Source organism: Chlorocebus sabaeus, chromosome 2 (assembly GCF_047675955.1).
Source record: "Chlorocebus sabaeus isolate Y175 chromosome 2, mChlSab1.0.hap1, whole genome shotgun sequence".
Taxonomy (NCBI): Eukaryota; Metazoa; Chordata; class Mammalia; order Primates; family Cercopithecidae; genus Chlorocebus; species Chlorocebus sabaeus.
The window spans coordinates 69,496,893-69,512,108 of record NC_132905.1 but is presented as its reverse complement, the minus strand read 5'-3'; the positions used below and the strand labels follow the sequence as shown (position 1 = coordinate 69,512,108).

At 38.6% G+C, this 15,216-nt stretch overlaps 1 protein-coding gene across 24 annotated transcripts in view; it reads right to left on the bottom strand.

Annotated features, from left to right (window-relative positions):
* SYNJ1 (synaptojanin 1) overlaps window positions 1-15,216 on the bottom strand; it is a 101,754-nt gene that overhangs the window by 60,350 nt on the left and 26,188 nt on the right. For 23 of the 24 annotated variants that reach the window (XM_007964788.3, XM_007964898.3, XM_007964918.3 and 20 more), the window contains exons 3-6: window positions 13,770-13,856; window positions 11,655-11,922; window positions 6,904-7,129; window positions 5,761-5,844 (exon numbers count right to left, since the gene is read on the bottom strand). In XM_007964788.3, coding sequence (XP_007962979.3) covers window positions 5,761-5,844; window positions 6,904-7,129; window positions 11,655-11,922; window positions 13,770-13,856 — 665 coding nt within the window. Of the gene's footprint in view, window positions 1-4,711; window positions 4,818-5,760; window positions 5,845-6,903; window positions 7,130-11,654; window positions 11,923-13,769; window positions 13,857-15,216 lie in introns of those variants that run through there. The other variant, XM_037990623.2, reaches the window with a different exon arrangement.

The window sequence follows — 15,216 nt, the reverse complement described above, 5'->3', positions numbered from 1 at the left end:
TTGCTGAACACACAGTTGTTAATCAAATAACTGATTTTCATTCATGATATGCTTTAAAAAAAAAAAAGTTCCAGGGGATTTCCACCCACCACCTTTATTTTTAAAAAACCAACCTCATCAAAAAAATAACTAGAAGTTACCTCATTATGAAATATTCGTAAACTAATAGGAATTTTTATTGATGAAAACTATTTTTAAAGGTGTTTTCATATATGTTACTTTAAGTTCAAACTACATGCCCTGTGTAACAGATAGTATTACCATTTGGGTAATTAAAAAAACTGAAATACCAACAGGTGAAATAACTCTGAGATCAACATAACTAATTCCAAAAGAGATTCAGATGAGATTTTATGTCTCTGACCTAAATTCCTACTCCTCCAAGCTGCCTACCAGTACAAATGTCTATGTGTTTTTTTCTTCTGCTATGTTGAATACTCTATTCACCTCTCCCTCACCAAAAGTTCCACCAAATTGAGAATATCATTCCTTCCTGGAAAAGCAGACTTTCCAAGTCAACCTTGCCATCATCCAACTATAGTAATTGCACATTTTGCGGAATCAGAAATTTTGGGTTAAGCAAATTAAACAAGATGGAAAATATCTACCTATTGTATATTGTTATAATTTTTCTTTTCTTACATAGGAGAATAGCAGAGAGATGAGGCATAACTGAGAAAGATACAACATGCCAAGAAGAAATATATAGGTGAGACCAGTTTATTTCTCTGAACTTCAATTTACACATTTCTCTCTGAGACTTTGGGATGAAGGTTGCCCAACACAACAAGGACCACTGAGGTGGGCAAAAAAAAGTCGCCCAAAATTCATTCTTGCTAACCTGTGAACAAGTGCTTTTTTTTTTTCTTTTGAGACAGAGTCTCACTCTATTGCCAGGCTGGAGTGCAGTGGTGCCATCTCGGCTCACTGCAACCTCTGCCTCCCGGGTTCAAGCGATTCTCCTGCCTCAGCCTCCCAAGTAGTTGAGACTACAGGCACGCGCCACCACGCCTGGCTAATTTTTGTATTTTTAGTAAAGATGGGGTTTCACCATGTTGGCCAGGATGGTCTCGATCTCTTGACCTCATGATCTGCCTGCCTTGGCCTCTCAAAGTGCTGGGATTACAGGCATGAGCCACCGCGCCCCGCCCAAAGTGCTTTTAAAGAGGGTGTAAAAGGAGGATTGTCAAATCAGTCATGCAATTTGACAAGTAAAACCAGAAAATAAACTCTAATATGCTCATCCAAATCCAAAACTGAATTAACAGTACAGTATTATCATTCATTACGCATTATTCCTCACTGCACTCACTAAGTCAGATAATCTAATGAGTATTCTGATAACCAGGGGATTCTCTAATTTTTAAATAAGAAATCAATTAGCCTAATGTCATATCTGTGTTTTATTTTATAGTACTTAATAATCTTCATAAAAGTTTAAAATTTGAAAGATGTATGTCCCAGGACATTAAGCATTTTAGACTGCAGAAAACTCAGAAGAAGTTGATACTTTTTCTTTGGAGTAATCCCAGATTAATTGCCTATCACTCTATACAAGTTCAAGACTTAGCATTTTGTTTACTGATTAACATTTATTTTGCATAGTACTGCAATTGTGCATAAGGTGAAAAAAATCCAGTTCTCACGTCTTCCAGGTAATGCCTGTGGTTGTTTTCCATCACTCTGTTCCCCAACACATATACACATCCAGCTGTGTATCACAGATCTCATAGCAATATACTGGCTAGACTAGATTAGATTTTTGTTTTTGTGTTATTAGAGACAGGGTCTCACTCTGTCAACCAAGCTGGAGTGCAGTGGTGCGATCATAGCTCACTGCAGCCTCAACCTCCTGGTCTCAAGGGATCCTCCCACCTCAGCCTGCTGAGTAGCTGAGGCTACAGGCACATGTCACCATGCCTGGATGATTTTTATTTTTTTATTTTTTTGTAGAACTGGGTGTCTAGGTTGCCCAGGATGGTCTTGAACTCCTGGTCTCAAGTAATTCTCCCACCTTGGCCTCCTAGACTAGGTTTTATTACTCAACGTTGAAAGAAAAGTTTTACAATAAGAGAGCTGTTGCCAATTGTGATAAAAGTAGCACTCCAGAAAGTGTTAAGGCTTTAAATAACCGTAACTTTACCCAATTAAAAAAAAAGTTGCAGCCAGGCGTGGTGGCTCATACCTGTAACCCCAGTACTTTCGGAGGCCGAGGCAGGTGGATCACCTGAGGTCAGGAGTTTGAGACCGGCGGATCATCTCAAGTCAGGAGTTCGAGACCAGCCTGACCAACATGGTGAAACCCTGTCTCTACTAAAATACAAAAATTAGCAGGGCATGGTGGCACATGCCTGTAATCCCAGCTACTGGGGATGCTGAGGTAGGAGAATCACTTAAAGCCAGGAGGAGGAGGTTACAGTGAGCCAAGACTGTGCCATTGCACTCTAGCCTGGGAACAACGGCTAAATTCCATCTCGGCAGGGAAGAAAAAAGTTGCATTAAAGGTATTTTAAAAAATCATTTAATTGTGTGGTATGGAAAACCATTTTCCATCAATATTACCGCTTCATATTCACATATTTCTGAAATTTCAACCAAAAATTGGGCGTAGATCTCACAATGTTTACCGTTTTTTGACTTATTGATATGGTTTGGATCTGTGTACCCCCCAAATCTCATGCTGAATTGTAATCCTGAGGTTGAAGGTGGGGTCTGGTGGGAGGTGACTGAATCATGGGGGTGGAGTTCTCATGAATGGTTTAGCACTATGCCCCCTTGCACTGTTCTTATGCTAGTGAGTGAGTTCTCATGAGATCTGGTTGCTTAAAAGTGTGTAGCACCTCCTTCTTATCTTTCTTTTGCTCCTGCTCCCACCATGTGATACTCCACTTCGCCTTCCGCCATGATCGGAAGCTTCCTGAAGCCTCCCCAGAAGCAGATGCTGCCATTCTTCCTGTACATCCTGCAGAACCATGAGCCAATTAAACCTCTTTCTTCATAAATTACTCAGAATCGGGTATTTCTTTATATCAATGTGAGAATGGACTAATAAACTGATATATACTGTAATGTAGTATAATAGTATACTGAGTATTGTCAGTTATAAATGCTAAAGAACTTCAGAGAAAGGAAATAAGTAAAAGGAAAATCACAAGTAAAAGGAAAATCACAAGTCAAAGGAAATCATAAGTAAGATGCCAGTCTAAAAATGTCATCTTACTTGTGTAACACCTTATGACAATTCTTACAATGCCTCAAACAAATTCATCTTGGTATTCACCTTTTCCATAAAAGGCCTGAATGCCCAAATGGCAAGCTCTCTATGAAGCATCATTATATCTTTGAATCTCCCATAGCACCTAGCATAAAATAACATACATGAGAAGAACTCAAGTATTTAACAAAGAGATCTGAGTGGCCACTGAAGGAAAATAATTCTTAATTTTGGAAGTAGAGGATTCCTGCTAGAAAACTGCAAGGCCTGCAGTTGGATAGGCTGAGTAAACCAGATCATAAGGACACAGGTGCCTAGTAAATCTGACAGGCATAATATATATCAAAAATAAGAAGACCTGTTGGAGTTAGCAGGAAGCAGGGCCTTGAGGGACAAGACAGAAAACTGTGAGAATCTTCCAGGCTAGAAGAAATTATGAAAACCTTAACTCAGAGGATAGTAGTAGGAATAAAAAGAAAGTCCCACTGCCTAGAAGAATGCTGGGACTAATGGTAACAGGGCTACTTTTCACTTGGTCAGGACTGGCTGCTTCATAGCCATTACAGTAGGATCTTATAAAACAGAAGTTCTTGACTTTGAGTGGTAGAGAACTTGGTTAAAAATGAGGATTCCTGGCCGGGCATGGTGGCTCATGCCTGTAATCCCAGTGCTTTGGGAGGTCGAGGTAGGTGGATCACCTGAGGTCAGGAGTGCGAGACCAGTCTGGTCAATATGATAAAACCCCATTTCTATTAAAAATACAAAAATAAGGCAGGTGTGGTGGCACGTGCCTAATAGTCCCAGCTCTCAGGAGGCTGAGGCAGGAGAATTGCTTGACCCTGGGAAGCGGAGGTTGCAGTAAGCCGAGATTGCACCACTGCACTTCAGCCTGGGCGACAGAGCATCTCTCTGTCACACACACACAAAAAAAATTCCATATTTTTCCACCTGTCACGACATAACATTAGCAAACAGACTGTATAGGAAGGCTGCAGCACACAGGAGAAGGAAGGAACAAGGAAGTCCCACTCAAGGAAGATCCTTCAGTGTAACTACTCAGGACCCAATCTTATTGGATCATCAAAACACTGTAATTCAGAACTTCTTACTAAAATAACACAGGCCAGGTACAGTGGCTCAGGCCTGTAATCCTAGCATTCTAGGAGGCCAAGGCAGAACTGTTTGCCCAGGAGTTCAAGACCATCCTGGGCAACATGGTGGGACTCTGTCTCTACAAAAAATAGTGATATGTGCCTGTAGTCCCAGCTACCTGGTAGGCTGAGGTGGGAGGATCACTTGAGCCTGGGAGATCAAGGCTGCAGTGAGCCGTGATTGCACAGTGCACTCAAGCCTGGGTGGCAGAGTGAGACCCTGTCTCAAATAAGTAAATATATAAATAAATGTAAATAAAATAACACAAAAACAGTGTAACACAGGGCTCATAAACTGTTATTAGAATCTCTAACACTAGCCTGTCCCTAAAACAAAAGCATTCACCTTGCATCACATCAGGGTTTCAGCAATGTTCTTAAAGCAAATATTCCAAACACCCATTGTTGATCATGAAAGCTTAGGAGAAGTGGGGTTCTGTTGGCATTCTCTCCTAAGGGAAATTTGGGGAAAGATATATCTATTTAAGTTATCCCTACAAAGATAAAACAAGTCAAATCATCTTGACAAGAATTCAAGAATTTTTGCATAGCAGTACAAGGGTTAATCCTTGTTAACTCTTAGACTGTCTTAAATAAAATGCTACTAAAAAGGTTCAAGTGGTCTGTAATATTTCTCTGCAATAAACAGTCTACAACATAAGAGATCCAGCAGTCAAATAAAAGAAGCAAGAATTTTTTTTCTTTCCCTTTTCTCAATACTATAGGCTGAAGCACCAAACTTACTAGACTATACATACTTAGATCCTAAAGTAAATATGACATACTTTAAGGACTAATAAATTTTGAATAAAAATAAAATGTCAACAATAGTTAACCCTTACATGGTGCTGACTGGTGGCCAGGTGCTATTCTAAGTGCTTTTTATTTAATCCTTACAACAACCCTATAAAGTAGGTACTATTAATATTCCCATTATACAGATAAGGAAACTGAGACACGGAAGGGTTAAATTATTTGCCCAAGATCACACAGCTAGTAGTGGTACAGTAAGGATCTCAATTAAGAAGTCTGGTTCCCAAGGCTTTGTTTTATCTACTACATTCTTCTGTCTAAAGAGATTAAATCATTATATACTAAGATAAGAAGATAATAAATATGGAATCACATTGAAAATCAATACACTATAAAGACCTCAAAATTTTTAACACTAAATACAGCAGCTGAATTTCAATGGCTATTTGAAAGAACATTAAAAGAAAAAATATCTAAGATAATTCCAGAAACTCTGTACTCAGATCCTTATTTGTAAATCCAGTTAACATTATTAGATGGAATAATGGAACTATCAATGAATTAATTAATAAACTATCCAGAAAGTTTAAAAAATACGAAAATTTTTCAAAAAATAAAAATAACTGAATGTCAAACACATACTTGCAACCCTGGTTGCTCCCAGAACAATGGAACAGATCCTCGGATTTGTATGAAGGAAGAAACTGAGTCATCTAAGTATACAACCTACAGAAAAAAAAAATAATATGTAAACTATTTCCACAGAAAGGTTGTTACACTTACATTAGAAAAACAAATTGACTAAAATCTATTGCATACTAGTTAATTTTTTTTTTTTTTTTTTTTTTTTTTTGAGACCGAGTCTCGCTCTGTCGCCCAAGCTGGAGTGCAGTGGCGTGATCTCGGCTCACTGCAACCTCCACCTCCCGGGTTCAAGCAATTCTCCTGTCTCTCCCTCCCGAGTAGCTGGGACTACAGGTGCCCGCCATCACACCCGGCTGATTTTTTTTATTTTTAGTAGAGACGGGGTTTCACCATGTTCGCCAGGACGGTCTCAATCTGCTGACCTCATGATCTGCCTGCCTTGGCCTCTCGAAGTGCTAGGATTACAGACGTGAGCCACCGCGCCAGGCACATACTAATTATATTTTATAACCTAACTCTCATGTACAATTGTCCAAAACAGGCCACTATACAGGCTTGACTTTTTTTTTCTGTTAGCAATATTAACCAAAAAAATTGGTAAAAATATAAGCATAAGATTCACAATGTTTAAAAATAAATACCTTTTAAATCTTAATATTTTACATACATGTCTTTATATTTCATTTTGTTTAGCTCTTTATAACATAATTTGAAGATCTCTGTTGGGCTGGGTTCATGGCCTAAATTTATAATCATATAGTTTCATAGCCAAAAAATCATAATTTCTAATTTTTAGATGGTACATATATTTGCCATTAAGAGCTGGCTTTAATTTAACTTCACAAAAAAACAAGCTGTCCAGCTCTACAACTGAGGATTTTAAAATTCAATACCAAAACACAGAGCATTGACTATGTCATGCTGATTAGTGACATCTTGTTACCCAGATGAAGAGCCAGACCAAAATAAGTTTGTTTTAGGGAAGCCTTTTTTTAAGGCCCATAAGTAACCAAGAACAATCATAAAACAACATTATAGATGTTAAAATGAGTTCTGAATCAAATAAAAATCTATTATTCTAGTATTTTCTGTACCTCTCCTATAATACATTAATTAAGTAATATAAAACACTATATATACCTGTTCTGTTTCTACAAAATTGGCAACATGACCATCATCATTTGTTCCCCGGACATTAAACCTGGTCCCAGCTCGTTCACAGCTTAATCTTGAAATGAGGCAAGCCTTTGCCTGTTTATGAGCAGCATAAATTGTTCTGATTTCTACTCCTCCACACATAAGACGTAATAACCAGTCATCACAATTCACACCATAGTGTTTGAGATGCAAATGCAAAGACTGATTCCTAACAGGAAAAGAAATAAATGATTAGCTTATGGAATACTAAATAACAAAGTATGACTTTAAAAATAATCTCCTGGAAAATTAATTTAATATTATTAAATTTAAAGGCACAAACAACAAATCAATTCATTTACATTTACTATGCTAGGGATCAGAAGACAGGGCCATAAAATGAGATCCTTCAACATGTGATCTACGGTCCACAGAAAAGGAGTATTTTTGTGTTTTTAATATCTATGGCCCATTTCTGTTACGTCTTTATATATAATGTATTTATAACCTAACTTGTTCCAAAAAGGATTACATATGCATGTCCCCACCTCAATTTATGAAGCTCTACTTTTTTAAAATTTTTTTTATTTTTGAGACAGAGTCTCGCTCTGTCGCCCGGGCTGGAGTGCAGTGGCGCGATCTCGTCTCACTGCAACCTCCGCCTCCCAGGTTCAAGTGATTCTTCTGCTTCAGCCTCCCACGTAGCTGGGATTACAGGCGTGCACTACCATGCCTGGCTAATTTTTTTTTTTCTTTTTCTTTTTTTTTTTTTGAGACGGAGTCTTACTCTGTCACCCAGGCTGGAGTGCAGTGGCGCAATCTTGGCTCACTGCAAGCTCTGCTTCCCGGTTTTATGCCATTTTCCTGCCTCTGTCTTCTGAGTAGCTGGGACTACAGGCCCCCGCCACCACGCCCGGCTAATTTTTTGTATTTTTGGTAGAGACAGGGTTTCACCGTGTTAGTGTTAGCCAGGATGGTCTTGAACTCCTGAACTTGTGATCCATCTGCCTCAGCCTCCCAAAGTGCTGGGATTACAGGCGTGAGCCACAGTGCCTGTCCACGAAACTCTACTTTTAAGGCTTGACTTTTATAAAGCTCTATTTTAATTAATTTAAATTTAAATAGCAAGATGTGGCTAGTGGCTACCACATTAGAAAGTGCAGGCATAGGGTTTACCATCGCTCCAAATACTTGTAGCATTCTAGGTAACAGATGTGGCCTGGTTTCCAAACTTTTTTCAGAGAAAAAAAATTTATTCAAACAAACATGCAGAAGCCCAATGATTATGATACAGATAAAAACTGCTATGGCTAAAGTGGGGATTGGGACTGAGCCTTGCTGGGTTGGCCATCTCACCCTGATTACCCCTCAGGGGTCTCTCCTGGAACCTTAGACCTCCACAGAACATATAAAGAAACTTCTAACAACATACCACTAAGGAAAATATATTAAGTGGAAAAACTCTATCAATTTGAAAGTGAGTTTTCTGTATTGTTCAAGCTTGGTTCTCTAGGTTTTAAGTGGAATTCTTCTACTTAAGTGCTCCGTACTCTCTCTCTCTCCCTGTCTTAAATAAGGTATAAAAGATGTAATAGCATTCTCTTGAAGACTCACAGCAATAGCCCTCAACTCCCTACCAGCCCCTCAGATTACAGGCTGCAATAGAGATAAAAAGGGTGGTCACCTGAAGTTCTGGAAAACCAGCTATGACCCAACCCCTCTTATCCATCCAGGAAAGCACAAGCGAATATAAATGAGTGATGAGGTTACTACAGGGATAATGTTAAATCTGATAACCGTTACTTATTTTAAAAATACATTGACTTAAACTTCCATACTTTACTACTGCCCACATTGATCTGCGGCAAAGTTCAAATTGGTTGTGACCCAGTATGTCCAAACACCACAGCTGAGATCTACGCCACAGCAAAGTTACAAGAAACTTACTTGTCCCCATTTAAATAGACCTTAAATCCTATGCATTTTGTGCAGGCAGAGTTCCTCTCTCTGCTGTCAGTTTTCATTTTTCTTTGCTGTCAGTGTGTCACTGTTTTAGCATTTAAATTTATACATGACTTTTGACTGGCAGCAGCTTAGAATTTCCAATGGAGTAAAGTTATCTGGGTTTTGTGATAAGTATCTGCCACTCTTTGGCTACAAAAATTACATGGTTGTATCCTGGAAAATATTGCTATTAAGTGCAAGGGTATGCACAATGAATTCCAAAAGTTTCTGTTTTTCTATATAAACTGAAGCTCAAGAATGCCAATCCTTAGCAAAATTGTAAAATGAGCAAAATTCACCTTTGGTGCTTTAGCCGTCCCTTTGTTCAACCTGTCTCCTACTGGACAAACCTCAGGCTTTCTTTTATCTGACTTTGCCCCCACCTCTACTCTTAAGTGAATTAAAAAAAAAAAAAAGATGAGGCCAGGCACGGTGGCGCACGCCTATAATCCCAGCACTTCGGGAGGCTAAGGTGGGGGGATCACTTCAGGTCAGGAGTTGCAGACCAGCTTGGCCAATGTGGAGAAACCCCATCCCTATTAAAAACACAAAAATATTAGCCAGCATGGTGGTTCACGCCTGTGGTCCCAGCTACCTGGGAGACTGAGGCAGGAGAACTGTTTGAACCCAGGAGGTGAAGGTTGCAGTGAGCCAAGATCGCGCCACTGCACTCCAGCCTGGGCAACAGAGTGACACTCTCAAAACAATAAATCAACCGACCAACCAACCAATCATTCCTATTGATTAAACCTAGGCAATATATCTGCATCTGCTTGGACTTCTAATTGTTGTATGAAAGCTTTTATCTCTCAATCTAAGAAACTTTGGGTAAAATGAGGAGGGAAAAAAAATGTAAGGACAGCTGAAACACATTTACCTTTCCAAAGGACTTCAACATCCTCTGCTAGAAAAAGTGTAGTGTTGACATGGTTTTAACTCTTGGAAGCCTATTTCTGAATGCTACACAAAAGTACATCCCATCATTGCTAGCTTCTTTGGGCAGGCAGGAACTCATGTCCATTCATCTGCCCTGTTAGTCCTTGCAACCTCTCTCTCCTTTCCCCTCCCTCATGGTCTCCTCCTTTGCTAAACCCAAGTCTCTAACACATAATGCTATAAACTCTGTTTTTATTCTGTCCACTCTTCTCCCTGATGCCACCACTGGGTCAAAATACTTCCATGTGAACTACAACGTGATTAAGCTGTTGCTCTAAAGTTAGTTTCTTATCCTAAGGTTGTTGTTGACTTTGAGTCTTCTGACAGCTAGGGCAAATGGGTGACACCCAAATGTGCTACTCAAGGACTACGTAAGTGACAGTGAAAGTGTGAGAGAGAAAAAATACACAAGAGGAAACACCTTGAATCTGAACTGTTAAGGGAGGCCAAGAGCAAAGAGTCCTGAACTTTGGCCTTAAACCATATGTCAATATAATAAAACATAATTTGCACAAGATATCAAGGGAAAAAGTCAACATCAATGCTGGCTGTAAACAACAGAACTACTATACTAGAAATCTGGTCTGCTGCAATAGAACAATGCTAATTATAGTCCCATGTGTTCTGCTCATCATTTGTGCCTACTTAGAACACAGCACAGATATGCATAATTATGAAATACATCGCACTTACCTACATAAGTCCTACCTTATTATAGTACTAGACTTTGTCCCAGTATACTACTACTTCACAGTCTGTTGCTCTTGAATCAAGACCACCTACTTATAACCTTAAAATTTAGAATAAGGGAATGCTGGCTTAGAAAGGGAATGCTGCCAGAGACAGGATTTCAAAACCAAGAATAGGAAATGTGAGTAACACAGTTTTGTTACAATTAAATTCATTTCTAAATTTACACAACTATTTTAAATGTATTTTTAAAATGAAAGTTCAGTCTAGATCAGGTGGAGCACAGGGGTTTTATGTCACATGCCAACTTCAATAAACCAACAGTGGCTGCCTGCCATGCTCAGCTGAGGACTCCAGAGAAAGAAAGAGGGATACACTCAATTAGCAATGTCTGTCCCTTGTTATCTCTAGACATAACAACTGCTGAACATTTTTTTTTTTTTTTTTTTTTTTTGTAAAGCAAGCACAAGTTTTATTGGGGGAAATACAAGTACACTCCAAGAGAGGAGTGGGCTGACCCTGCTTGAAACACCCCCAAGACATTCTACATTGTGATCTTCTATTATCCCAGTTCTTTCTTTACCCAGTTCTCACCAAAGTTTGGGGGATCCTCCCTTACTGTGCTTAATGCACATGCACAGGAATGAGTGATCAATATGAATCCTATCTAATGGTGGCACTGCTTATTACCACCAACCCAGGAAGGTATAGCCATCAATTTTGTACTCATTGTGCCTGCTCGGCTCTCAGGAATTCCCCTTTGCCTTTTTCCTTCCATATCAGGATCTAGTTAACAACATTCTGACAGTTCAACCATGGAGTGAGTACTGGGCATCCTAAGAGGTATTTCGGGGCGTTCTTTCCAACATGGATACCTCCCCCTCATGCCTGCTCATATCTGACTGTCTACTCTTACATTTCTCCCTCAAGGCAGGGGGACCCAGAAATCTTTTGGGAGATGGGGCAGAGGTCATTCTCTGTAGCTACTTGCTGCTGAAAAAGGGCATCGAGGGTCTTCAGGGTCCTTCCTCCTTGCTTGCTGCCACGGTGAGGAGGTTTTGACGACTGAACAACTGCTGAACATGTTATGTCCCAAATCACCAAAAGGGAAAAAATGAACTCACCAGAAAAATCTATTATCTGTTGTCTGTTCTTGCATGCTACGATGCGCATTAAGACTCAAATCTAAACTGATGCCAGATGCAGACCATGCAAAATAAAAGTTTCCTGAATTCAAAACTTTCCGCACTTCTGAAATGCGATCCTCATCTGAAGAATCAATTCGCAGTGATATAAACTCAGTGGAAGTAACTCGGAAAACTTCAGATTCTTGAATTTTTCCAACAGACATACATCCAGTGACTAGGACCAGATAATGTAACATAGTATCACCTGCAAAACCCAAAGATTTTACTGGATGAAAAATCCCAACATTTTCAAGCTATTCCATTTCTTCTTGCACCTCTATTTTTAAAATCTGACATTGTGATTATTTTAAACTTATCATGGATGTGTTGAAATTCACTAGACATTTTGGTTGAAAAAAAATCCTTGTTTAAATATATTAAGTATAATAAAGCATTTAAACATTAACAGGATAATCTCACACAAAACTGTTCCCGAACTTACTATGAGGCTATAAAAACTTTATCAAATAATTGGCCGGGCACAGTGGCTCATGCCTATAATCCCAGCACTTTGGGAGGCCGAGGCGGGCGGATCGCCTGAGGTCGGGAGTTCAAGACCACCCTGACCAACATGGAGAAACTCCATCTCTATTAAAAATACAAAAATTAGCTGGGCGTGGTGACGCATGCCTGTAATCCCAGCTACTCAGGAGGCTGAGGCAGGAGAATCACTTGAACCTGGAAGGCAGAGGTTGCGGTGAGCCGAGATCGCACCATTGCACTCCAGCCTGGGCAACAAGAGTAAAAAGTACGTCTCAAAAAAAATGAAACAAACAAGAAAAAAACTTTATCAAATAAAAAAGTATGTGTTACCTTCTCTACTTTTACTTAATGACTGTCAGAAAATTCAGATAAGATAATTAATTCACACTCATTTTTACAAGTTCTTTGTAAATAGTAAAGTTGAAAAAATGGTATACTATTTTGAGCTGATGATATTGATGACATATGGGCAAAAGTCTCTGGTAATAATTTATAAAGCAATCTGGTTTACAAAAACTTTCATAGAGATTGTTTTCATGTAATTGTGACAAAAAGTCTATGAAATTAACATAAAGTTGAAATTGAACAATGGTATAATGTGAGCATGGGCTCTGACACAGGTAGAAGTGGCCCTGAATCGTGGCTCCATTACGTATTACCTGGACCAATTTCAGTACGTAGCATAACCAACCTGAAATACCATCTCTTATAAAAAGAGATTAAAGCAAATACCTCATTACACTGTGAGACTTACCCAGGACTAATCAGCAAAGCACCTAAGCACAGTGCTTTATATGTGATCGATCCATAACAAACGACAAATCTCCATTTTATAGAACGGTGCTACTCAAAGTATGGTCTATGAACTGTTACCAGCTCACAGTGAGAAAGGACGCTTACACCAGAATGGAAATCAACTATATTACTAAGTTCATCCTTTAGTTTAGCTGACTTTTTTTTCTAGTAAGACTTTATCAATGAAAGAAGCCACATGTTGATTTACATCATAGTGCAAGCTCCTTATCTTATCACGGATCAATAACAAAATAATTTATGGACCAGTACCAATCTTGAAGCACCACTTTGAGCCACACAATTATAGATAAACTAGTAACTGCAAAGGTTACTCTGCAGCTCATGGTGACATTAAGTGGCAAAAAAAAAAAAGGCTCAAGCAGAGACTTTCTGAATTCAAAACAGATGTCTTTTCCACTACAAACCAAGAAAAATCAGTGTAGTTCTAATGAAGACACTTTTTCCTAAATGCACTGAAGCAACGAAAAGGAAAATGTTCTGATTTTCTCTTTTGACAACTGACACTTATCTCTTCAAGTGGTCAAACCAGAGACTGTCTCCGAACTTAGACTTACATGAGTTTGAGCATGTAGCATGCCTTTTTGGGCAACAAACATTATCACAACATTAGCTACATTAATGTTTAAAAGATGTTAGCACATGTGTAGCTTAAATAAGGAGTCTACAATAATTCATAGCTAGTCCCTCTCAAATCCTTAGAATTACAAAATAGAAATGAAAAAATGAATGAATTCTACTGAATGATAAACTTACCAAGATTTAACCGCAAAACACCTAAGAGTCCATATGCATCCAGTACTTTGGAGTATGTACCCTTGATTGCCTCTTTTTCTGCAGATGCTACAAAAAAAAGTTTTAGTTTAAGAAAAATGACCTGAAACATTGGATTCTATTTAGCTAAGTATAAATCCAGAGTTTCAATCAAAAGTTTCTAAATCTGATATTCTTAAATGTACTGCATAAAGTATTTTCTCAAACTAGTAACATAAGTATTCTTCCCAAAGAGTCAACAAATTATTCCAAGACCATCTATTAATCAATCCATCCTCTCCACTGATCTGAACTCTGTCTTCTTATCCTTTTATTCTTGACAGAATAGTGCTTGACACTTAGAAAACTGACAAAACATTTAAATGATAAAAGCTAATGGCAACACTTAACTACACAAATGTAGTGCAAGAATGGGGAAATCTGATTCTGAAAGGACAAAAGTCTGGTCTTTGCCTTATTTCTTCTGCTATAAAGTTAATGTTATCTTGCTAATGAATATAAACCACAGAATAATTTTCCTAAGACAGGCTATTATGATTATTCTATTGAGAAGAAAAAACAACAACAAAAATCAAATCCTGAAACTTTCAAGGAAAAATCTTCCTAGCACTTAGCAAATATATATTAAAAAATTGACAAAGAACCAAAGAAATATTAACAACCAGTATTTCAAAGGACAAATACAAATAATACATCCCACAGTCTACAGTTGATCCTTGAGAAAGATACCTTCCTTTCCTTCCAGGTTTCTTTCCATCTTTGCTGCTTTCCCTTCTCCATTATCTGCCCCACACTCAACTCACTTCCCGGCTGACTGGTCCACACATTATTTACTTCTTATCTCCTACACTTATCCCCTTTCCTTTATCTACAAAATATGATGTTTGGCAATACTGACGTGTTCCACGTTAGAAAATCATGTAAGGAGATCCTTATGACTGGTTCATTTCCAGTGCATCTTTATTGCCAACAAAAGGGCTCTTCTTAGCCTACTGCTTTGCCTAATACTCCTTTGTACTTCTCATTAGAGATCTTTTGCTTTGCCTGGAAGCTCTTCTCCAGAGTCCTACAGAACATTTCAGTTTCCCTGCCTGCTTCACCTCTTTTCAGACCATGTAGGCTTAAGCCTTCTTCCTAATGATCTGGTTTCTGCCTTCTGATGAGTTTTGCTCTGCTAGTTGCAGCACAGGCTAAGACTAAATGACTCAATCACTCAATTAGCTGACATTTTCACAATTCTCTAATACGTTCATTATTAAGTGTGGGCCATTATCAAACCACCCAGTATGAAATTAGGGAGTGGAGATTTCACCAACCCACTAAAGTGATGGGGGTTTATATTTCATTCTGCATTCCTTGAGTTCCTATTATTATTATTATATCTTATGTTTGCACAACAGTTAATCCTAACATTCCATGACAAACAACC